The sequence below is a fragment of the Monodelphis domestica genome, chromosome 7 (genome assembly GCF_027887165.1).
Source record: "Monodelphis domestica isolate mMonDom1 chromosome 7, mMonDom1.pri, whole genome shotgun sequence".
Lineage (NCBI taxonomy): Eukaryota > Metazoa > Chordata > Mammalia > Didelphimorphia > Didelphidae > Monodelphis > Monodelphis domestica.
This window is the reverse complement of record NC_077233.1, coordinates 138,404,420-138,430,941: the sequence shown is the minus strand read 5'-3', so window position 1 is coordinate 138,430,941 and position 26,522 is coordinate 138,404,420. Positions and strand designations below refer to the sequence as shown.

At 38.9% G+C, this 26,522-nt stretch overlaps 1 protein-coding gene across 43 annotated transcripts in view; it reads left to right on the top strand.

Moving 5' to 3' along the window:
- MAPK8IP3 (mitogen-activated protein kinase 8 interacting protein 3) overlaps positions 1–26,522 on the top strand; it is an 88,930-nt gene that overhangs the window by 32,810 nt on the left and 29,598 nt on the right. For 10 of the 43 annotated variants that reach the window (XM_007499352.3, XM_056805622.1, XM_056805620.1 and 7 more), the window contains exons 5-9: positions 1,536–1,559; positions 13,093–13,237; positions 17,826–18,072; positions 18,655–18,757; positions 19,151–19,269. In XM_007499352.3, the coding sequence (XP_007499414.2) occupies positions 1,536–1,559; positions 13,093–13,237; positions 17,826–18,072; positions 18,655–18,757; positions 19,151–19,269 (638 nt within the window). Of the gene's footprint in view, positions 1–1,535; positions 1,560–13,092; positions 13,238–15,090; positions 15,220–17,825; positions 18,073–18,654; positions 18,758–19,150; positions 19,270–26,522 lie in introns of those variants that run through there. The other 33 variants (XM_056805629.1, XM_056805627.1, XM_056805624.1 and 30 more) reach the window with 8 other exon arrangements.

The window sequence follows — 26,522 nt, the reverse complement described above, 5'->3', positions numbered from 1 at the left end:
TAAAATGAAGTTAATAGTGACAAATCTACCCCCACAGGGTTGTGTGCATTTATATATGTGTATATATACTTATCAGATAGCAAAAGCTCACTGAAGATAATAATTCCTTTAAACTAGAATTAAGCAAGTGGGAGCTAATGATTCCATGAGATTCAAGAAATAAAATCAAAAGAATGAAATAATAATAGAAAATGTGAAATGTCTCATTAGAAAAACAACTGACCTAGAAAAGAGAATAAGGAGAAATAATTTAAGAATTATTGAACAACCTGAAAGCCATGATGAGAAAAAGAGTGGGCATCATATTGCAAGAAATTATCAAGGAAAACTGCCTCAGTATCTTAGATCCAGAAGGTAAAAAAAAAATTGAAAGAATCCATCAATCACTTCCTGAAAGATATCCCAAAATAAAAACTACCAGGAATATTATTGCCAAATTCTAGAGTTCCCAAATGAAAGAGAAAATACTTTAAGCAGCCAGAAAGAAACAATTTCATTAATATGGTCACAGTCAGGATCACACAAGATTTAGCAGCTTCCGTGTTAAAGGAGAGGAGGGCTTGAAATCTGAATCCTAGAAGGCAAAGAATTTAGGATTATTACCAGTGTAGGAACAGATCTGCATACAAGTTCCTTGGAATAAATATGTTGTAGTTTAGTTATAGAAAATAATTTTGGGGGTTGTTTTTGTTTTATTTTGTTGGCAGTTTTTAAAATTGAGGGAAGGTAAATATTTGTTGGGATCAAGTTTGCTGCTAGACACGGGGAGGTTGTGGCTAAGATAAAAGGAACTTTCTCCCCTTAGTGATTTTTCCTACATTAGTCTATTATTTTCTTTTCTTGTGTTTTCTACTTTGGAAATTAAATGTGTTGTAGTCTCTCCATTGTAGTCTTGCTTTTAGTTCTTCTGTTACTCCTACAGGGACTTGGATCTTTTGTATTGGTCCACTGCTGAAACTGGATATTTAATAGGATAAAATCTTTTTTTTTTTTACTCTATACTTTACTATCTGACTTGGTGGGACTATAGAATGAAAGTACATTTAAAATGTGACTTTTGTTAGATCATTTCAAAGATATTTGTATTTGAAGGATGTGGGCTTCCTTTTCCTGATATGTGTGTGTACACACGTTGTGTGCATGTTATCTAAACATGACCACTTACTAGTGTTAAATATATGTTTTGCCTCACCATTCACATGAATTCATTTGTGTATTTTCAACCTGTTTTGCATATATATGTGAAAGGAACATGTTTGAGAGCTTACTGCATATATCAAGGGAATGTGTACAGTGTCTCTATTTGTCCTCTTGGATATCTTTGTTTTGTCTTAGTAGATGTCCATTTCTGTAGAGGGTTAGTTGCACAGGGTAAGGTACCTGAGACTTGACACATCGCTGATCAGTTATTTGTCATTGTGAGCACATGTTTAAATGTGTTTGCATGCCTTTTGCTCTCTAATGATTGTTTTCTTGTCTTGCTTTTTGTGCCTTGCTGCTATATGTTGGCTGTTGTTTTTGTCACTTCGCTGCAGTCCTCGCCAGTCATGGAGGAAAAGGTAAAGCCCATAACAGTGTTTATTTACTATAGTTCTGGGAAATATGATGAAGGATTGCTGGAGGATTTCATATTGACTATGTCATGGATTTTTATTGGATAATCCTTCCTGAATTCATATGAACTGTTTCTCTTTGAACAGACCAAATCATGGTAGCAGCATACAAAGTCCCAGGGGTGGTTAGGTGGTCCCAAGTTGTTGTTTTACACAAAAGACAGATTTCCTGCTTCCCGCTTTTCAGCAGGTATACTCTTTACAAAGTAGTGATTAGACATGGATTTCTGGTTCTTAATTTACATAAGGAATAAACCAAGGGTGTGATGTTTTCTTAAAGTTAGAAACCATTGATGGTTATTGCTACTCATAAAACTTTTTTGCCAACAATATGTACTAAACAGGTTATAGAACTTGCTGCTCACTGTTTGCTGCTATTCATCACCTGACAGAAATCCTGTTAATTAATAATATTTATTAAATACACACTTTGGAGCCCTGGCCTAGGTTGTATAAGGGAAGACAATTCCCTACTCTCAAACTGATTGCACTGAAATGAAAATGCCTTGGCTCTTTCTGCTAATTGTACAAATGAGGTCCCACCCCTAACCTCTGACTCCCCATCACCACTCCTAACATCAACCCGTGAATTACATTTGCTTGTGTCCCTAAGGCTTGAGATTCCATTATATTCATTTCACAGAAGGTTACTGGAGGAGATACTTGTAATGTCTCTATTGGGGGTCCCTGGAGAGATATTCCATGAATAGGATTGGTATTCTGCACACTCTAGTTGGAGCCTAATGGAGAAAGGATTATATGTAATAGAGAGCTGTAAGGGAATCCTAGATGGAGCAGACAGGAACTATTAGGCCCATCTTCTCTGCTTCTTGGATAATGCTTCTAACATGCTGATGGTAGGCTTTATTTATCACCCAGAATAATTTACTACTATTGGTATATTGGTACTGTGTCTCTACCTAGCTTCTAAGAGTTTTCTGATTTACATTTGTGGTCCAGCTGTCTTAGTAATAACTGAATAGGTACACCTGACTTTTTGTCAGGAATAGTTTAGCAGTGAGATCTCAGAAGCTTCCTGACATTATTATTCTGCAGTTACTCTGCTTTGGGACCCTCCCTCTCTTATTATCTGCTTCTTTAACCTTAACAAATGTGGAAGAGGCATGCATGCAAAGGACAAAAAGCTGGAGATTGGTCAGCTGTCAGTCAAATGAAGATTCCATTTGGAATGTGACTGGGAAACAGTTGGGGACACCTCAAAATATCTATTACACAAAGAAAAGGTTTGAGAATGAAGAAGTGAATAGAATGAAGAATATTAATTTAATTATGCGTCAGTTTTTATATTATCCTTTAAGGTTTCAGAAGTGCTTTACATATATTGTGAAAGAGTAAAATTGTCATATTTGATTCTCACTTCACCCTTATTAGTAGGTCCTATTCTTTTTCCCCATGTTATATAAAAAGAAATAGACTTCAAAAGGTTAAATTATTTGCCATGTCACTCAGTTAATAAGCATCTGAAGTAACATTTGAATCCATCTCCATTCCAAATCCAATACATTCTCTACTTTAAAAATCCCATGATACTGTCCATAAAAAACATTACAACATAAATAGAAGAATCCAATTGAAAACATCTATTCATTCAACATTTATTAAGCCCCTTTTATTTTCAAGTCTCTGTGTTAGGGGTTCAAGATGCAAAAATAATATCTCCTACTCTTGAGGAAATTGAGGTCCAACTAGGGGAATTAAAAATATAGCTAGAATACAATTTGAAAACAGTAGAGGTTTAACAGAAAAATAAAATTAAATAAGAGAAGTTTAATAGCCATGAAAGATTCAGAAGAGAAGGTTGTCCTTTAGCTGGAAATTATCATGGAAGGCCTTAGGGAATAAGAAGAACCTGAAGAAGTAGGCAGTAGCCTAGGACAGGATTGAGGACTGGATGCTATAAAAATTATATTTATGTCTCTAGTAATAAAAATATAATTTAGGAGGTTTATTAAAGATCATTAGAAATCAAGGAATAAAGAGGATACAAAGTAAAAACCACATGCCCATGGCTGGTTAGCCCATTTAAAATCTCCACGCTTAGCTTACCACCAACTTGTTGCATCATCACAAAGGAACAGAGCATGGAGGGTGTTACTGCCAGTTAAATACCATGATCTCGCCAACATGGAGTCTCAGGAGAGATTATAGGGAATTCTGGGAAATACCAAGGACTTCTGGGGAATGAAGTCTATGGTTCAAAATCTCTATTTATACATTTCCCCCCTGAGACCCATGTGAGTCTTTTAAACATACCAGTTATGAAATTACAATAATTTGAGGATAAGAGGAAAAGAGAACAAAACCAATAATTACTAAGCACATTGACAAAAAGCTATTTAGGGGGCAGTTCCCTTTGGCATAAGAGTATACATCCAAAAACAAATGCATTCAACCCCACATAGTTCAAATCACCACATCCCAAAGTTCACTTTGGATCTTCTGGTGCAGTGTGTGGTCTATGGAGGCATCTTCATTGTACCTTCTCCAAACAGTTTACTTTCTGGATTTGGAGAGGTATCATGTTTCTTAACCTAAAATTACTCTCAAAAAGAATTTAAACTTTACAATTTAAAATAATAATAATTATACATACCCCCCTGAAGAGGGTGATTGAAAAACACAGGGATCACTTAGGGATGCATGGCTTAGTTCTGAGGTATATGAATCAATTGACAAGAGAAATAAAAAATGTCAAAAAACATCCAAATAAAAAGATAATTTCTGGATGAAATATAGACTATCAAAGTCTTATGTGTAAAAATTCTATTATACAGTGCTAATGTGGAGAAAAGTAATGAGAAAAATTGTGATGTTATCAACTGAAATTGGGAAATTGGCAAGTTTTGTTGAGTTGGAGATGTCATTTGAGTTAGAAATTTGAGATTGGAACTCAAGAAAAAGGTAAAAATGGAGATAAAAGATTTGGAAGTCATCTGCATAGAATGATCATTGAAGCTATTGAAGTAAATAAGTTAATGAAAGAGGAGGGAGATAATGTTGGGACAACAGTTCCTTAAGATTTGAAAGCGGGGGCAGCTGGGTAACTCAGTAGATTGAGAGCCAGGCCTAGAGACAGGAGGTCCTGGGTTCAAATCTGGACTTGGACACTTCCTAGCTGTGTGATCCTGGGCAAGTCACTTAACCCCCATTGCCTACCCCTTACCACTCTTCTGCCTTGAAATCAATAGACAGAATGTCAGGGTTTTTAAAAAAAAGACTTGAAAGCAAAAATATGAACCAGTAAAGATGACCCAAGAGGGAGTAACCAAAGAGAAAGGAAGAAAACCAGAAAAGACCTTTTTCAAAGAAACCAAAAAGTTGCATTAAGGAGAGAGCTATTCAACAGTTCAGACATTATAGAAAAATAAAATAATAGTGGACTAAGAAAAAACTATTGGAGTTTGCAAAAAAGAATGCTTGGAAAGAAATTTTTCAATAAAATGGGAGGGAACACATGCTGAATTTCAGGGGTTTGTAGAGTCACTGAGGAAGTAGTGGCATAACAATAATTGACTACAAGTTTCAGAATCAAGGGGGAGGGGACTCCTAAGATAAGAAAGACTTAAGGGTGTTTGTAAGCAATGGGAAAGTAGCTAGTAGATCTAGAGAGTAAAAATGAAGGAGAATGAAGATCAATAGAGCAAGGTCCCAAAACACATGAGAATTAGGATCAAGGACACTATTGGAAGAAACAGTCTTGGCAGGGAGGAAAGCCCCCTCATCCACTGAGACCAAAGGGGAAGAGAGAATGGGTTAATAGAGGAGTTTTGAGATATGGAACGGAGGAGATAAAGTCACCTTCTAAAGGTGAGTCTGGAGTTGGAAAATTGAGAAGGAACCAAAAGAAGAGGGAGGGGAGAGTTTGAAACTGCCTCTGAGATTATTAAAGATTTCTATATCCATTGAGTTCTAGTGGAGATTAGGACATAAACATTTGTAGTGGTCCTGTTATGATTTCATAACTTCATCCAACAATACTTGATAGCTTTGAAATAGTTACAGAGAGAGGTTGCTAGGTGGCTCAGGGGATAGAAAGCTAGGCCTAGAGACAAGTAGGTCCTAGTTTCAAATCTGGCCTTAGACACATCCTAGTTGTATGACCCAGGGCAAGTCACTTAACCCCAATTACCTAATTCTTACTACTCTTTTGCCTTGAAACCAATAAATATTGATTCTAAGAGGGAAGGGAAGGATTTATAAAGAAAAGAGAGAAAGCAAGAAACAAAGAAAGAAAGAGAACATAGAATGGTGGCAATTGCCTGGGGTTTGGAATTAGATTGAGGTCAAAGGTAATCAGAGATAGAGAGGTGATCACTGAAATAGTTCACCACAGTATCACAGGTTGTAGCAATGATCTTGTGTGGGTTGAGCACCTGAAAGGGAAGCCAGGAACTGAGGGAATATGGGTGGAAGGGTTAAATATTAAGGCAGGAAGGATATGGATAGAGAAAATAGACAGAAAGACAGGGATCTTCAGCATCACATTCAGCCTACCAGCTCCTCAGATGGTGAGAGAGAGTCAGACAGTTGAATTGATTTTTATTGAGGTTTCAAGGAATGGGGGTTGCAGGATTGTCAATAAAACAGGTAGTATGATAGAAACGAAAAATTGTTACGTCTGGAGACTTCCTCAGCTGCATTGGATGGCCGTGTCGTCCTTTGTGCTCCAACACGCCCTAAGCACTCCACAGTGCTTTGCTGTGTCGCCCTCTCAGCCGTTGAACCTTTTTATTGGTTTCTTCTGTCTGTTCAGCCGAAGCAGTCTTCACATGCTGGGTGAGCAAAGCCCTGGTTCACCAGGGGTCGACGACCCGATGGCTACCCTCACAAGGTTTAGCCGGCCTGTTGAAGCCATTGCCCGGGGTGTGGCCGCTGCCGCATGCTAGCAGCTACTAGGAGCCACAAGTGAGAGCTGGGTGTCAGGTGGGGGTCAGAGGCTGGAAAGCTGCCCTAGGAGGGCACGACAAGCCCTCCATACCAGAGATACTACCCCTCACTGAGCACCCCATACACCCCACTAGACCCAGGGTTCCAACGCCAAGAGAGTGGGACTGTCTCTGTGCATTGGCTTTTCCACTTAAATGTCTTTCACGCACAAGTATCTTTGTGCACACTCATCTATTCTGACCCTGTCCAACCTCTTCAAGACCTGCGGCGATGGGGGAGTGGCAATGCAACAGGTGGAGGTGACCACTGGCAGTTGTAGTCACAATCCTGCACGTAGGTGGCCCACAGACCAGTGGTCAGTTGGCCCTGTGGGCAGCAGGGACATTCGGCAGCATCCTGGGCGACTGAGCAGCCCTCTCTAGGACAGCACAGCTCACCCTAGTCAAGGGAGGGGACTAGAAAAGGTGTCCCAAACATTGCCTGCCCTACAAACACCTGGTCAGCACACCTCAGCTGGCGGGTCATCCCTTTAAGCGGTCGAAATCAAAGAAAAAATACAAAGAAACTCCTACTAGGAGCATGGAACATCAGAACATTACTTGATAGAGAGAATACCTCAAGACCTGTGAGAAGAACAGCTCTAATCGGTAAAGAACTGGCGCGATATAACATCGACATCGCAGCCTTAAGGGAAACACGCTTACCAGAAGAGGGATCACTCAGCGAACCCACCACTGGATACACCTTCTTCTGGAAAGGTAGAGCCTCAAATGAAGACAGAATCCACGGTGTTGGCCTGGCCATCAAGACCAGTTTGCTCAAACAGCTGCCAGACTTGCCTATGGGCATCAACGAGAGGCTCATGAAGATCAGTTTGCCTCTCAGCAAAGACCGGTATGCCACAGTCATCAGTGCATATGCCCCAACACTGACCAGCACAGAGAAGACCATCGAGCAGTTCTACTCTGACCTGAGTGCCGTCCTGCACTCAGTGCCCACAAATGACAAGCTGATACTACTGGGAGACTTCAACGCCCGCGTTGGCCAGGATCATGAAAGATGGAAAGGAGTGCTCGGCAAACACGGCGTGGGCAAAATGAACAACAATGGCCTACTGCTACTCAGCAAATGCTCAGAGTTCGAACTCACCATCACGAACACTGTGTTCAGAATGGCGAACAAATATAAAACAACGTGGATGCACCCGCGATCAAAACAGTGGCATCTCATTGACTACATCATTGTATGCCGGCGAGACATCCAGGATGTACAGATCACCAGAGCCATGAGAGGAGCTGAATGCTGGACAGACCACCGATTGGTTAGAGCGACTCTTCAAATGCTCATTGCGCCTCGCCATCCAAAACGTGCCCAGACAGTTCACGCATTTTACAACGTGAGTCGTCTTAGAGATCCATCTTATTTGCAAACATTCCAGTCCTGCCTGGACGACAAGCTGTCTGCCAAGGGACCACTCACTGGAAGCTCAACCGAGAAATGGAACCAGTTCAGAGACGCAGTGAAGGAAACATCAAAGGCAGTCCTAGGCCCAAAACAACGCAACCACCAGGACTGGTTCGACGAGAACAACTCTGCTATTGAAGACCTATTGAGCAAGAAGAACAAAGCCTTTATGGGGTGGCAAAATAACCCAAACTCTGCTCCTAAAAAGGACAGATTCAAGTCTCTCCAAGCCACGGCGCAGTGTGAGATCAGGAAGATGCAAGACCTATGGTGGGAAAAAAAGGCAGAAGAAATCCAGCGGTTTGCTGATACGAAAAACTACAAACAATTTTTCAGTGCCCTCAAGATTGTCTATGGGCCATGAAAACCCACCACCACTCCCTTGCTATCCTCTGACGGTGACATTCTCATAAAAGATTTAAAAAAAAGGCATCAACAACAGGTGGAAAGAACACTTCAGTCAGCTTCTCAACTGACCCTCTTCAGTCGACCAAAGCGCCCTTGACACCAGATCCCCCAAAACCACACCATTGAACAACTTGACGTCCCTCCTTCAATAGAGGAAGTCCAAAAAGCCATTAAACAAATGAGTGCAGGCAAGGCACCGGGTAAAGACAGGATCCCAACCGAGGTGTACAAGGCCTTAAATGGAAAGGCGCTCCAGGCATTCCACATAGTGCTGACCAGCATATGGGAAGAGGAAGACATGCCCCCAGAACTCAGAGATGCCTCCATCGTAGCCCTATACAAGAACAAAGGCTCACAAGCAGCCTGTGACAACTACATAGGCATCTCACTACTCTCCACTGCTGGAAAGATCCTCGCCTAAGTTATACTCAACAGACTCCTGTCATCTGTTTCAGAGCAGAACCTGCCTGAATCACAATGTGGCTTCCGACCAGATCGCAGCAGCATCGACATGGTCTTCATGGTGAGGCAAATGCAGGAAAAATGCCTTGAGCAGAACCTGAGTCTCTACATTGTCTTCATAGACCTGACAAAGGTGTTCGACACAGTGAACAGGGATGCATTGTGGGTGATCCTCAGCAAGCTCAGTTGCCCAGCAAAATTTGTAAAACTGATCCAGCTCTTTCATGTCGACATGACAGGGGAAGTCCTATCTAGTGGAGAGACTTCCGATCGTTTCAACATCTCTAATGACGTGAAACAAGGCTGTGTCCTCGCTCTGGTACTATTCAACCTATTTTTCACCCAAGTATTACGACATGCTGTGATGGATCTAGACCTGGGCGTCTACATCAAATACCGACTGGATGGCTCACTATTTGACCTTCGCCGCCTGACTGCAAAAACAAAGACAACAGAGAGACTCATCCTGAAAGCTCTCTTCGCAGATGACTGTGCTCTCATGGCCCACCAAGAAAATCATCTCCAAACCATTGTGGATAGGTTCTCTACCGCAACAAAACTGTTTGGCCTGACTATCAGCCTCAGCAAAACAGAGGTGCTGTTCCAACCTGCACCAGGAAGGCCAACTAACCAGCCATGCATTACAATCGACGGCACGCAGCTTTCTAACGTCAACACTTTCAAGTACCTGGGCAGCACCATCGCCAACGACGGGTCCCTAGACCACAATATTAATGCCAGGATCCAAAAGGTCAGCCAGGCACTCGGGCGGCTACACTGCAAAGTCCTCCAACACAGAGGTGTAAGCACTGCGATGAAGCTCAAAGTGTACAACGCAGTGGTCCTCAGCTCATTCCTGTTCGGTTGTGAGACATGGACACTGTACCGGAAGCACATGAAACAGCTGGAGCAATTCCACCAACTCTCCCTCTGGTCAATCATGAGGATCCAATGGCAGGACTGAATCACCAACCAGGAAGTCCTCGACAGAGCCAACTCCACCAGCATCGAAGTCATGGTCCTCAAAACCCAGCTATGATGGTCTGGACACGTCATCCGCATGGACCCACAGCGAATACCAAGACAGGTATTCTATGGTGAACTGTCAGCTGGACTCAGGAAACAAGGTCGACCAAAGAAAAGATTCAAGGATCAGCTAAAGTCAAACTTGAAGTGGGCTGGCATTACACCAAAACAACTAGAACTCGCTGCCTCTGTCAGAAGCAGCTGGCGAACCCACATTAACCTTACCGCCACCACCTTTGAAGATGAGTGACGTTGACATCTTGCCACTGCGCGTGAACGCCAACACCAGGCCACAACCGCACCTCTCGTAACAACTGGCGTTCCATGCCCCGTGTGCCACAAACTTTGTGCCTCAGTCTTTGGACTCCAAAGCCACATGAGGGTACACCGTAGATGAAACTGCACAAAGACAATAGTCATTCTCAATCACCGAGAGACTACTACTATACTATACTATGATAGAAACATTGGCATCATATTGGCAATCAACAACAATGGCCTAGCCAGTGCCCAGACCAGAAGCTCATTTGAAAGTCCTTCCTTCAGAGCCCTGGCACCATCTCATTCAGATGCTGAGTGTGTGTCTTTGACGTTACAAAAGAAACTATTGAAACTGCATGCCAGCCTTCCAGACTGCAGACATTGAGTTCCACAAAATTTGAGCCCCATTCAATTTAAGGATTCAGAAATCAATCATGTAAAATATTAGAAATATATCCATAAGTCTAGTCCATGAACACTTTGCTCATTAAAGTCAACTTTTGGATACATCTTTAATATCTTCATGATTCGTTTATACCTGGAACCCTTCACAAATGGTAAGGGGGAGGAAAGTGAAGCTACAAGAGATGTGATATATTGGGAGAACAGAAAGGTTTGGTTAAGGGACCATAAGATCTTTAGAAGTAAGTCCAGGGGAAAGGTAGAAAAACAAGGAATTGTAATGGCATAGAACTATTACAGCAGGTTATATTTAGAGATCCTTTCTTGCCATGCAGTGACTACTGGGAAGACCGAGCTATTATGGGATGAATTTGTGTTTCAAGAGAACTCGCCTTCCTTGAAGGAAGTATGGAACAACCCAACCAAATTAAGTTCCTTGTGAATAAAATTCTACATTTTAATCTTAAGATTTGGAATGATCATGCATACTTTCTACCTACTTTCAGTGACTATATTGGCCTAACATCTCACTCATTCTTACTTTCAAATACACATATTCTGCCTACTCTAATTCATCAGACCCCAGAATCATGGACTCCTCACATCAAACTCCTTTGCTACATCTTCCCTCCCCCAGTTCACCCTTCTAGTAAGTTCTAAGAGAGTCTTTTTCTTCATCCCCTTCCGAAATCCAGTTGAATCACTATTCCTTAGGGCTCCCAACTCTATTATATTCACCAGAGTGAAAGTTGGCTATCCTAGGTCTTCATTCACAAAACTATGTCTTTCCAGTTAAATAAAAATAAAAACAACCCAACATTTATTTAGCACCTACTATGTAGAAGGTGCTCATTCTGTTATGCTTTTGACCTCTGGTCAGAACTTTTCAGTAATTATCAGAGGATCAGAAGGAAATTAGCTTCTTTAAGTCTCACATACTATTTCCAATATGGCTTCAGAGTTGTTGAGTACAAGGTTGTTTCTAATTATGTGCTTAAATAGCCCCTAAAGCAATGATGGCAAACCTATGACACAGGTGCCAAAGATGGAACACAGAGTGCTCTCTGTAGGCACTTGGCTGTACACCCCCCTCCCCTCCAGCCCCATCTAGAGTTCATTACTAGAAAGGCAGAGGGACTTGGGCAGAACTGCTCTCTCCCCCCTCTCCACTGTGTCTAATGACATTTTTTCACATCCCCTGCCCCTCTGTCCAGCAGTCCAATAGGAGTACACAAGGCAGAGCTGTGTCTGGGATGGGATGGAGGCACGCCCAGCATTCAGTGAGGGGGAGGGGCATGGCATGTGGTTTGGATGGGGCAGGCTCAGCACTAGGCCTGGGTTGGGGCAGGACCTGGTACCCCATCTCTAAGAGGTGTGCCATTACTGCCCTTAAGCATTGTTGTCTTGGGCATATATAAGAATCATTGATTTTATTGGAAGCTCCATTTCTCAGGGTGGAGAAGCAAGTTGTAGAGATCAGATGGCTTACATTCATCCCAAAATGGACCTACCTCTAGAGCTCATACTGGAGTGAGCTCATCCAGGCCTCTAGGTGATGCCCTGATAGCTCTTTTTGATAATTCAAAGGGGGTAGGGAGGAAAAGAATTGAGGAGTTTTGTGTATATTTGGCTACATGCCCCACAGAAGAGATTATTTACTGTAACAGTTGCAAGGAGCTGTTGTTTTCTATAAACTGTACTTCCTGGACCTTCCTATTTCACTGAAGTTTTATTTAGACTATGTCATCCAGTTTTTAGTGTTAATGTTTTGTGACAGTAGAGGCATTAGCGAGGAGATGGATGATCAAAAAAGCAGTGCTGTTGATGGAATTCAAAAAATAGGAATGTCACAATAAAAAGAATTAAGCAATGGCATTGATATGCCAGGGAGGACTAGTATGGTATACCTAGATGTAGAGCCCAAAAGACCTGGGTCTGTTTTCCACATTACCTATGTGACCGTGGCAAGTTTTTAAACTTTATCTACAAGAGGACAATAACAATGTACCTGTCCGACTTCATAGATTTTTTGTGAGGCTTAAATGAGATAAGGCATGTAAAATATTTTGCAACCCTTAAAGTGCTAAATAAATGATAGCTATTATTATATTGGCTACTTATCATTCATAATTTTTAAATGAATTCAATATGTTTAAAAGAACCTATAAATAGGAAGGGATAACTTTCCCAGAAGATTAGAAGTTGACTTTAGAAGTAATAAATAATTCTTGAAGTTGGATAAAAACCTAAAGAATGTAGAAGTAAAAGATTTTTAGAAGTCTTTGTAGCTAGTTTCTTACTCCCTGAATTAACAGAGGTGCTTCTTATTTTGGGCATCAGAAAAACATGTTATTAATCTATATAGTAATTTATAAACTTTAAAAATGGTATAAAAATGTGAACTATAATTATTACTATTGATTATTTGTGGCAATATATACATCTGTGAGAAATACAAATTTACATTTTTAATGATTATTTTATGCCTTATAAACCAGCTATCTAACTACCAGCCAATTTTTTTTTCTTCTTTTCTTCCCTGTTTCAGCAGGAAGGAGCGCCCAACCTCTCTGAATGTCTTCCCCCTTGCAGATGGAATGGTACGTGGACAGATAGGGGGCAAGATCATCCCCACAGTGGACCACTGGCACCTGAGTGACCTCGGCCAGCTGCAGTCCAACTCCAGCTACAAGGTTTTATACACATGTCGTGGAATCAGGGTCTCCTCTTTCCCACTGTCAGTGGCATACACATGTTCTTCATAAAGATGGAGACCAACTTGTGTCCATAACCCTTTGCAGCTTCTCCCATTTTCAGATTGTATTAGATTCCTGAGCTGAACCATAGCAAAAAGGGGAGGGGAAAGACCAGAGTCTGAAGATAAAAGAAAAGAGGGAGGATATTGTTGTTGCCCTAATCACTGCTTTCCTCTCATTCATTCCTTTTGATGGCTTCTATTTGAGCTGCTTTCCTGTCACTGATGTTATAGTATGAATTTTTAGGACTCAGCATGTGATAGATGTTTAGAATAGGACTGGTTTAAAAGTAAGTTTACTTCCCATATTCCAAACTGATGTTCCATATCCAGTTATTGGCCAAGAGGAGGATAGAGTTGATTGTGTATACTTTCACAGAGTAGGCCGTTGTGTATTATAAATTGGCTACAGCTTAAAAAGCATTTTACTTTTTTTCTAGCACATTCCAATAGCTCATTTTCTAATCATATATGCTGCATGCATGTAGGGCTGGCACTTGAGCTGGGAATAAGGAATTGGAAAGACATTATCTTCTTTAATATTCTGCCTTCATGATTCTGCTGTGCTAACTTCCCATGCTATAATCTGGAATTAGGAGACTGGAATCCCTACAGTACCTGTTGAACGTAGATAATAGTCCATACCCCAATAAAACCAACCCCTTTAACTTTTTAGTCTAAAAATGGCTAAGTTGAATCACAGAATAATACTAAGTCATACAGAGGTTGCTAGTTTTGATCTATAAGTTGAATTTACCTTTTAAGTGTTGAGTTGCAAAACATGCTTTGTGCCATATTCATCAGGTAATAATTATTTTTAAAAATAATAATTATAAAGACATTATTTTGCAGCAGCTACTGGCTTGTAGCAAATGGCACTGATGCAAAGAAGCCCTACTGAAGCATGTTTCTTAGAACTAATATCTGGGACATCCTATAAAAATCAAGAACAGATTTTAGCCTTGAATGAATAGGGCAAACCTGATATCTAATGAGTTTGAGGTGGAATAGCCTGTGTTGTTCCCCTTCTGAGTTACCTTTTATCCTTCTAGTTTTCAGCTTAGTTGTGGAATGTTTCTGCACCCTGTAAATTCTTTAGAAAAATTATAGTATTTTCTTCTGTTCTTGCTTTGTGCTAGGTGGTGAGCATTTCTCTGAGATGATTGTGGTCTTAAGAACATATACAAACATATATGTATACATTTGCACTTAAGGTACATTATACTAATGTAATATTGGCATTCAGGTAGAGAGAGGAGCAGATAAGTGAATGAAACAAGGAATTATGGGAGCTTCTGTTCAATCCTGATTGTATCATGGACTTGATTTTTAATCATTTCAGGCTTAGTGTTTTTTCTCTGTGTACCTCATTGTTAGACTGGGCTTTATGGAAGTGACTTCCCTAATTGATGTTTGTTGAACTGAATTGAAGTAGAGACATATTGGAGTAGTGGTCAGTAAAGAGACTTGACAGCTTTGTGGATTGCATGCTTTCCCCTTTAGGATCCACAACTTGTATCTTGGACACTTCTCATTGCTTTTTTTGTCTTCTGGCATCCTTTTTTGTCCTGAATTTTCACCTGAAATAGTCTTCCATTCATTATTTAAGTAGTGTTGAAGTTTTGGCTCCACAGATTTGTTTTATTTCATTTTCATTTTTTTCAATGTTATTATGTTTAAGTTTTATTGTTCTTTTGATTTCATGCATTAGGTTTTAATGTGTTTTTTTTCTGTTTTTTTTCTTTAACTCCTTAATGTGTTTTGTTGTTCTTTATGTACTGTATTTTCAGTGTTTTAACCAAACAGTTGTGACTACTCATGGTGAGAAATGACTGCTAAGAATTTTGGTCCTTTGCAATGCATTTTGGAGGCCACTGCTACACTCATTGATGTTTAGGAGGTTGAGAGGTTTGACTTTAGGTAAGTGGTGGCCAAGGAGAGTGTCCTTTGGGTAAGTGGTGGCTCTTTAGGATAATAGTGAGTTTGAATGGCATCTGGGAGGTTACTTTATAAATAAGAGTCCCCACAGGTTATTAAATGGTAAGCCATGTTTGCAGGAGTCCCTTGATTGTCTGCAGTGTAAATTGGTGGGTTATGAAGAGGCTGTGAAAAATGTGGCCTTTGGGGAGAAATTTGATAAGGATCAGCTAAGGGAAACTTATTTAAATATGTATACTTTCCATCATGTGCATCACTTCTCTCACCCTACCCAAGGGAGTTCCTTAATGTCCTGCCTCCTACATTCTTATCTCCCCCATATGTCAGAAGCTGCAGCAAGAATGGCAGAAGGAGTGGGAAGGAGAGATGTTTCCATCCCATTATCAGCAGCAAAACCTGGGGTGGCCAGGAAGTATAGGAGTAGGTGAGGTCGATGTAAACATTTAATCATCCAGTACTTGTTTTTGTTCTAGTGATTTATTTTTCCTTCCATTTGGAAGAATAAGCATTTTTTCATTTGGTGCTAAAACCACAGAAAACTAATCTAATTTATTAACAAAACTACCTCAAAAGGAGTGGGCAGAATTCAGACTCTTAATTAAGCTTTCCAAAACTAAGACATGTGATAGACAAAGCCAGTAAATGGAATCTTAGGAGGAGCATCTGTCCTGCCTCTTTAACTCTGGTAGCTTTCAGATAGCTAGAGAAAAATGCAGATTGTTTGCTTTTAGAGAAATAGCTCTACCACTAAAGATCACTTGAAGCTAAAAGTTTTTCTCTAAGCTTTTAGCCCATTCAGAACTTTTACCCAAGAAATCTCTATACAAGAGAATGTATTCTGTTTTTTAAAACCTCTAAAGGAGACATCTTTTTACCTCTCCCAGTTTATAAAAACTTTCACTTTTAGGAGATTCTTAATGTCTAACCTCATAAATGACATCTCCCTCTTCCCCTAGAAGTGACAGTAATTTGGGCCCATGTTCTTAGGTCAGTTATATATTTTATTATCCTGCCCAATAGGCAAACTGTTGCTTTCTTTGGTAACTTAAATTAGAGGACACATAATAAATAAATAACTGACAAGGAAGAACTGAGTATAGAATTCTGAGAAGTTAATATTGAGAGAATGAAGTTAGTTACTGTAAAAATAGATTGTATGTAGATTCTATATAATACTGGTTAACAGATGTGTGATTTTTAAAAATTATAGTAATGAGCAAAAAATTGGCTTATGAGCCTGTTACATGAAATTGAAGTTTTCTTGTATCTTAAATTCATTTCAGAAAAAAAATTGACATGTTTTCTCATAAATATTCAAATCAATGGCATTTTAAAAATATACTTCTTAGTATTGCTAATTATAGTTTGGGTTTTTCAAAAATCAGGTTTTTTTTTTTCATAACAATTTTAGTCATGTCTCATTCTGTAAAAATAAAATTAGATTATATTTAATTTAGTGATGATTTCTAGAGCCAAGTGTTTAGATAGCAATGGGATGGTGAAACTTAACTTAGATATTATTTAGCTTCTTTAATTTATGGAATATTTTTATGTGTTTAGTATAGCAAAATCATGACCAAAAGACTAAGGTACACATTTTAAAGTTGTAAGGTTATGTCATATCCAAAGATAGTGTTTGAAAATGAAAAAAGGTTCTTTTATTAATCAGGAAAATGCAGAAATCTCTCACAGTACTTATATAGTTAATCTAGTTAAAAAGGTAAAGTTATAAAAGTTATAGCACCTTTGTGCTATAACTTAGTAATATTCATAATGCTTCAGTGGTTATAGTGCTATATAATTTGGTTTCCAGAAAAAAGCATTTATCTACTCAGGTCATCCTACTCCTCTAACCCCTCAAATTGGTTACTTTTCTCCCATACCATCCTGGATTACAATTTGATTCTAACTGATTCCTGGCTGCAAAGGGTTGCATTGCCATTTTTCATACAGTGTTCATCTTCATCACATTTTGATTTGTTTGACTGTATTGTGGAACAGTGACATTGAATGCCAAGTCCCAAACCACTGAAATACAGATCCCATGCATGATTGGGAAAGGCTGTTTTCTAATACTTGCATCTTCTCATTTCTGAAAAGTATTAATCAAGCAAAACCAGGTACTGCTCCTTTTGAACCTCCCAAGTATAATTGACAACTCAGAGAAATAATGTATAACATCCTAAATATGATATAAAATATCTTATATAAAAATGACTTCATCTCTTATAGTCCATAATGATGTAGGACTTAAGATATTCTTGTATTCCTTCCCAAGGAATATTTTTTTCTGGCTCAAATAGAGCCTTTTTGTCATGTTAGAACTCAAAATCTTTAATTACTCTCCATATAGAAGAAGAGAAACATGGGGGTTTTGGACTCCAAATGAAGAGAAATTGGTAGCTCAACCAAATTTAGGACCTCACTACTAGCTACTATGGCTGTCAATAATATAAATCTTTAATTGATAACGGAGAAGTCTGACACTTAACTGTGATATCAAAGGGCAGTGACCAAACCATAAAACTGGAGAGTAATGGAAACACATAGAAGTACTTCCTGTCTTCCTCCTCTGTTCTCTGTTCCAGTGTCCACATGATGAGATGTCTGAATCAGGCCAGTCTTCTGCTGCTGCCACTCCCAGCACCACCGGCACCAAGTCCAATACACCAACATCCTCAGTGCCCTCTGCTGCAGTCACCCCTCTGAATGAGAGTCTACAGCCATTAGGAGACTATGGTCTTGGATCAAAGAATAGCAAACGTGCAAGAGAGAAACGTAACAGTCGCAACATGGAAGTCCAAGTCACCCAAGAAATGAGGAACGTTAGCATAGGTACCTGTAGTCTCTTGTTTTAGCCATGTACAGCCTGGGGAAGGGCATAAGTAATAGGTACCTCCTGTGCCTGAGTAGTAAGACTATTTTCTTTAGAAGCCTAACCCTGAAGGATAGATTTAATCTTTCCATATTTTTTGGCTTGTGTGGACTATTCTTATTCAGTTAACATCGTTTAGTCTCACAAGTTTACAAAATACAGTAAGGAAAAAAAAAGTTGAGCCATTTTCTGCTAAGATTTGACTGTAAAGATAATGATAAAGTCACTTGATCATTCAGGCTGATCTTTATTGGTTATCCAACAATAATATACTACTGAATATTTTTATAGGCATCATAAATTAAAACAAGGCTTACACCGCACATTTTCCCTGACTCTGACTTTTAGAAATACAAATAACATTTCTCTCATTCCCTTCTCTTCCATACACATATATGTTTGTTAGGCATTTCTATCCTATTAGTCAACATGGAAAAATCCTTTTCTGACAATCCTTGTCTATTGAAATTTCTTAGAGCAATCATGTGGTGAAGATCCTCCATCTTGGGAATTTAATATGAATCATTCATTTTCTCCTATAGGGATGGGCAGTAGTGATGAGTGGTCTGATGTTCAAGACATCATAGATTCCACACCAGAGCTAGACATGTGCCAAGAACCTCGATTGGAGCGCACTGGAAATAGGTACAACAACTCCCTTCTTATTCTCCCCCTTTTTCAGGTCCTAAGTGAGATGGCTTTTTCCTTATACTTTCTCCTTGAGAAACTGCATGTCCTAATGAATTGAATAAATAGATTGGGAATTTGGATACTACTCTTATATTACCTTGGCAAATTCAGTCAAGACTCTTCCCCTGTCTATTTTTCTTTCCTTAATGAGACAATTTCAAACCACTGTTTCTCACTGTCTCTGAGTGGGAGGCATCTCCCATTTTATGTCTATAATCCAAAAAAACAATGTTAGTCATTTAATGAGAGTTATACAAGGCATTTAATAAACCTACAGTCATGTTCTATACCAATATTGCAAACTAACGTGTGCGTGTGTGTGTATGTATGTTTTCTCTCTACTTATAGTCCAACCCAGGGAATTGTCAACAAGGCCTTTGGCATCAACACCGATTCCCTATATCATGAGCTATCTACTGCAGGTTCTGAAGTCATTGGGGATGTGGATGAAGGTGCTGACCTACTAGGTAAAAGTTGTTCCTCATGACTTTTTGATGGGACTTTTCATATAAAATCAACAGCCTTGTGGTAGGAACATTTTTGGAGGTGTGGATTTGAATTAAAGATTTTGGCCAGCAACCTAAAACAGATCCCCTTTCGTTAACTCCACACTTCTTGATATCAGTGAAATGTCTGGAGGATAAAAGTCTTAGGTATAATTGGTGTGCTGTGCTTATCAGAAGAAAGGTCTTGGAAAAGACACCCTCCCCCCAATATTATAAAACTTTGTTTTAACTTTCATGTCACTGTAATTTTGAAAAAGAACTGTGAGTATCTCTTTAGAAAGTTTCTTGTTTAAGGTTTCCTGGTCAGTACTTATCTTTCCTTCTTTATGCTAAAAAATATACTGTCAAAGTAAATATAGAATTTTTCTGACATACAGTCATTTACTCTTTAAGGAAGATAAACCAGCATTGACCATAAGTGTTATTGATAGCCACTGGGCAACAAAAGATATATATCCTCTGTGATCATAATGATGAGGGTCACATTACAGTGTGTCATTTAATTTAGTCCATATGGGCTTGTGTGTTTTGGGCCCAAACTGTCTTAGAATTAATGTCCCTCTTTGATTGCTACCTGCCAATAAGATGGGTGAGATCTAGAACAGAGTTTATAATTCTAGAGTTATACTCACTTTCCTTTAGCAAACCCAGTTTTGTTGACCTTGAGGAATATGAATTGATGTTCATTTGAGTTTGGTTTCTTTCTGCTGTCCAGGAAGATTAAAGAGATTGGGTTTTTTCTTATAGATGATCTAATTCACATGGAAGCCAAAGAAAACTACTGCTGCTGGTTTCCCATTTAAATGTGCTTTGATCAACCATTCTGTGATGAGATCAGCCAACTTATTTGTAAATATAGGCTTTGGTTTGATATCTGCTACCTGTGATGTCTTTATTCTGCCTCATCTGCTCATAATGAGTTTATTTTCTTCTAAGGCATGAAGTTAATTGCCCCAGCTTCTTAAGATTTCAAAGCTGAGTCTCCCTGCTGTGGGCAAATCTTATCTAGTATAGTTGGTGCCAGCCTGCCTTACTGTTTGTTGTTCAGGGTGTCCCTAAACTATATTATATCTTCATGTTCAAGCCCCTTTTGCTATTATTGACTGTTCCTTAGGTGCTCGGATGTTTGTAGTTGTACAGAACAAACATATTCCTGATCTGAATTCAGAGAGGCTTATCGTGCAGTTGCCCATAGTGACCTACTGGTCTTCACAGATATTGCCATAAACTGAAGATCAGTTGACTTCTTCAGTTTAGTATTGTTCCAGTTTTTCTCAGCGTATATCTTTCTCATAGCCTACTTAAAAATGAATGTATCTTTTCTTGATGATTGGGAGAGAACACATATAGAAAGAGTTCTGTGATGCTCAGTACCAGAACTACAATCTACCTGACAGGATTATTTGGGCCTGAAATTTTTAAGTTATTTTTGTATCCAGGTTTAATTAAGACCAAGAATAAGTGGAATTTCCTTTTGCTTCAAATGTTTGAACATCTATTCTTTTTAAAACTATTCTTTTCATTATAAACAAACACTTGTATAGAAAGAACCTACTTAATATTAAATTATATTTGTTTCATTCCAAATTTTCCTTCCAGCATTTTTTTTAACCCTTGCTTTCCATATTAGAATCAATACTGTATATTGGTTCTAAGATAGAATAATGGTAAGGGCTAGGCAATGGGGATTAAGTGAATTGCCCAGGGTCACACAGCTAGGAAGTATCTGAAGTCAGATTTGAACCTAGGACCTCTTGTCTATAGACCTGGCTCTCAATCCACTGAGCTACCCAATTGCTTAATGGACACATACATTTAGTTTCATTCCTCAAACACACTTTTTTTTTTTGCCAGGTGAATGTCATCCAAGATGGTGGTCATTAGACTTTATGAAAAATAAGGTCTCACAGCAGACAGAAAGAAGAGATTTAGCAACTCTAGACAATATAGTAATATTTTTAATTACTTTCAGTAAAAGATATTTTATTAAGATATTCCCTGGACTTCCGCTGAGTTACTCCCTCAGTGCATCATTATGGTGACTCTGGATTTGCTATGGGTATTCTAAAGGGCCACAAGCTATGTAACACGACTTATTATCAGATTTTTTTTGAAGTGATAATTTGTATCCACAACTCACCAGGACCTCTCCTATTGCATGATGACTCTGTCACTAGAGGGAGTACTACTCTTATCGACAAAATCACAAATTCTTGAAATATTCCATTTATAATTAAGTTGATTTCTTGGGTGTTGTTATAGATGCCTTACCTGAACTTTTGTCTTCCTGCTGTTTTATACGATTAAACTGACAGCACCACTAAACCTAACTCTGATTTTTCTTGACTCATGCATGGTCTAGGGCCTTCATCCTATATTACTGTACTGTTCTTTGACCCTTCTATCCTTTTTGTTGTTGTTATCCTCTTTCTCTTGTTACTGGAACCACCCATAATGTAGAGAGTGTCCTTTCAAAGGTGCTTGCTATTGCTTCATTTTTATCCCACTTATGCTGCTCCAAAACTTCTTCCCTCAAAACTTTGAACTGATTAATCATTTGGTGCAGGAGAAGGATTTCTTTTGGCAAGTTCTGAAATGACATTGTAAAAAGGAATTATTTCTTCTTTTTTTTTTTAATTTAACAGAGAACCTGGAGGTCCTCTTACCATAGAGATGTGTAGGGATTAACCATCCCACAGTGACAGGAAGTAGGAAGATTATAAAAGGGGGCCAGCATCAGTTGGGGGAGGGAGGTGCTGTCAGTTGCTGACAGCTAGGGCTACCAATTGCAGGGAAGTTGGCTTCTGGGAGTGTGTTGGGTTGGTGGTTGGCATTTAGTTGCAGGAATATTAAGGTGGACCTGAGCTTACTGAGAGGGCTTTTGGCTTTAACCTTTAGAGGGCTTTTTGGGTTTTGGGCCTTTGGTTTTTGGACTGTTAGGTTTGGACTTTCTTGAATTTTTAGGAATATGGCTGGTCTTCCTTGAAAGACCTAATTGGGGTTGGATTAAACATTGATTGGGTTGGTTTTGATTGGGTTGGAACTTTGTGGGGTGGTTGTTACTAGTAATAGTTATAGTCAGTTATAGATAGATAAAGGCAGTTTTAGGTAGTAATTTTAGGTAGTTATAAGACAACTAGTATAGACAATAGGAAATTTTCTTTTTCTACCTCTTTCCTATATTTCTCTTCTTTACCATATTATTTTACTATCTATTTTAATTAAACTAAATTGTTAATTGTTAAAAGCTGCTAGAAGTTTTCTTTTCTCTGGCTTAAAGGGATATTAATTTACAACGACTATATTCTCATTAAAACTTAATGCTCTCTTATTTTGTCAAAACTCCTATTTTAACCCTGACATTTATTTGGTGACTGCAGCAAGACCCGAACCCTCTATTTTCTGATCATTTTCCTCACTCTTTACTGAAACTATCCCTAAGTCAAGTTCCTAGCAATTAATTCTGTTAACAGGTGTTGGTCATTTATGTTAAACAGTGCCATCTACTGACAGAAAGTAGGACTGCAAACAAAATTAACATTTAGATTAAATATGATTGAGTAGTCTAGTTCAAATTGTGATACTGTTGCTTATCGAAAATGGCTTATTATACAACAGAATATTACACAGTGGCTTTATATAGCACTGTTCCTAGCCATACTTATAGTGATAGGAGGCTTGACATTTTGCCTATTCCTCTTCAGGAAGAAACAGATAATAGTTTTGCTGAACTAAAAGCTCACCTTGACGAAAAACTAGAAAATAACTTGAGTGACCTTGAAGAAGCTGGAAGACAGTCTGGGGGATCTCAAGGAATGTAACTCAAGTGACCTTAACAAGCTGGAGGAGAGTTTGGGGGAATCTCAAGGATTATATAAAAAATCATTGAGAAAAGCTTAAGAAATCCCCAGAGTAAGAAGAGAAATTTCTCTCAACACTCCCTCATCATTAGAACCGACTCAGTCTCTGTACAGTCCTGCTGCATGGGATTCTACTCATGCTAAAACCACCTCAACTCCTCCTCGTCCTGTTCTAACTATCTCTAAATCTACCCAAACTCCTCCCACTCGACCTATTTCCTTGCCTACATCCATTACCTATTCTATACCAACTCAAATAAAAAAACCAGAGGCAGAAACCAAAAATAATCCAGTTACATTCCTATTTCCCTTAAAAGAAGTACCTACCTTTATTAAGAGTGGAGATGTAATTTCATGAAGTCATCATACACCATTTACCCCCTCCCCAAGATATTGAGAAATTCAAGCAAAATATTCCTCTTTTGAAGATGATCCAATTGTGATAATTAAAAGGCTAGAAAGCATTTTTCGCACAAAGGATCCCAATGAATTGATATTGAAAATTTGCTCCAAGCTTTTTTGACAGAAATAGGGAACAATAAAATCATTTGTCTTGTCAATCAGGCTCAGGGAAGGAAAGCAGTTCATTGGCCTCTGCAAGATCCAAAATGGAACTCCAACAATGAGCAAGATTACACAAGACTATGCCAGGCTAGAGAGGCATTATTAACTGCAATGAGAGCTTGCTCTGATTGGCCTGGTATGTGGACGAAATTTGAAAATCTTAAATAAAACCCCAATGAAAACTGTCCCAATTTATGAATAGACTTATTGAGCTGGGAAGTAGATATATAGACCTGAATCTTGCCAGAGAAAGGGATATTCAGACAAATAAGGAGACAGTTTGTGGAAAACTGCTGTAAATTTTACTGTGTGTAAAGTTGTCCCACATTATGTTTATTACATATTTTGTTATTACTGGCTCCTTTTGTTAGGATGATCTTCACTTCCTTATCTAAAAAACAAAGAAGATAGTAATAAAGAAGAAGGGACCCTGGGGAACCACAGACAGTGAATGCCATTTCCTTCAGAGTAAGCTGTCAAAATCTTTAAAAAGGAATAGTTTTACTGAATACTTCAGCAAACATAACTATTGTGAGAAAAGCAGGCCCATTTCTATGAGAGAAAATAATGCCTGCTCACTCACTGAAGTAAACACATGGATGAGGAGAATTTGTGGATATGATTTCCATTGCTTTTCAGATGGCCATTGATAAAGTTAATTCAAACTATTAAAATAATCCAGTCACCCTAGAATTGGAGAAATTTTTTCTTAGAAATATGGAAAAATAAGAAAAGCGATAGGGAAACTCCCTCTATCAATGCAGGTTGTCCCTTCTCTTTATAATCTTAGTTATCAAGAACACTGAGTGGTTAGGTGACTCATCCAGGACCACACAGTTAGCATGTATCAGATTATATACACTAACATGTATTAGCAATGAGATCTGAGCCCAGGTCTTCCTGGCTTTGAGATTAGCTCTCTCCACCAAGCCTTATTGCCTCTCTGTTGTACAGAGAGCAATCAAAAGGAATGGAAAGCAGGTGCTTCTCTCAAATAATGAATGCAGTAGAATTCCCCAAAGGATCAGTGCTGGGTTAGTCTTATTTAAAATTTTTATAAATGGACTATAAGGGAAAGTACTAGGGAAATCTTCAGCTTAGCAGATGACATTAAGCATTTTTTGAAATGCCCTGTTGATGGGGTTCTGGGAAAACCTGTGACCTCTAATTAACTGCAATTTCATAGGTAAACTTAATCTTGGCATTGAAACTTCGTTGTTCCAGTTTTTAGGAAGGTAGCTCAGGGCAATAAGAAATGTTGAGATGTATCTAAACAGTGGGTACACCAAGAGTAGGAGCTGACTAAGAGGCAGTAGTAGTTTGTAGGCAAATATTAAAAATAGTTTCCAAAAACTCTTGCCTGCAGACCTCTTAGGTTTTATGTGGTTTACCTTTGGCTTTTTTCTGTTCCTACACCTTATCTGTCTTCACAAGGCCTTTAGATTAATCTCTTTATTCCTTTGTGATGAAGTTCTGAACTATGGAGGCTTTAATTTAAAGAACATATATGACCCCTAATTGTGACATCTGGTTTGCTTCATTCCAATAAACTTCCTACTCCCTATCTCTCAGGAAGAACAGAGAGACCTGCAAAGGGGATGGCTTGGTTCTGGAATAGCAGAAGTAAATCATAACTAGAAAAGGCTGACTTGTGGAAGTAGGTTGTGCTAGTAAAGAGGCATCCCTACTGGCCACAATAGTAGCTGATTTGGCTACTGTTGTAGCCCCACATTAATGAGGTCCCCAAAGGAATTATCAGTGCTTAGCAGTAGTCTTGACTAATTTTTAGCCCAAATACAGTTATAACTGAAGTTCTGCCATTGAACAAATACGAGATGAGGTTCCAGATGCCAAAGGTCATCTGGAGGATAAAATTCATAACTACCCATAGCTCATGCTGGCAGACATCAAGAGTTTAGCAAATTTTTGAAATCCCAACAATCAGGACTTCCACCAGCAAATTGGGCAAGTGCAGAAGAAGCCTGGCTGGTAGAATATGTTAACATCTTAAGGATGTTAGGATAAGTTGCCCTCATGAATTCAGGGAAGAATTTAGGAATTCTGTTCCTGGTTGAAGTGGCCATGACCTTTATAGGGTATCACCTAACAGAGCTTTGACATAGATATTAATCTCTGATTCTGCCCTAGGCCATGTACCTAAGCTACAAATAGCCCCTTACACAAGATCTAGGAAAGCCTATACATGGTAGCGAGGTGTAGCTTTGATTGACCTTTTGTTCAGGCCCTACTCCCCAGATACCATCCAGTAGGGCTGATCTAGCTGGTCAAGCTAATAGTCCCTGACCTGTTGCCAGGTAGTGGCCTTACATTTTTAAAAGTTAAAAAAAAAATTTTTTTTTAACCCTTACCTTCCATCTTAAAATCAATACTGTATATTGATTCTAAGACAGAAGAGTGGTAAGGGCTGGTCAATAGCTGTTAAGTAACTTGTTTAGGGTCACACAGTTGTGAAGTGTCTGAGTTCAGATTTGAACCTAGGACCTCTCATCTCTAGGCCTAGCTCTCAATCCACTGATCCACCCAGTTGCCCCAAAATTTTAATTTTTTAAAAATTACATGTGGAAACAATTTTTAACATTTGTTTTGTGACATTTTGTGATCTAAATTCTCTTCCTCCCCTCTTCAAGATGGAAAATAATCTGTTATAGGTTAAAAGTTTTAAATGGTTCTATCTACATTGAGACTTCATAAGTTCCTTCTGTGGCATTGGATACCTTTTTTCATTGTGAATCTTGGAGTTGTCTCATATCCTTGCATTGCTGATAATAG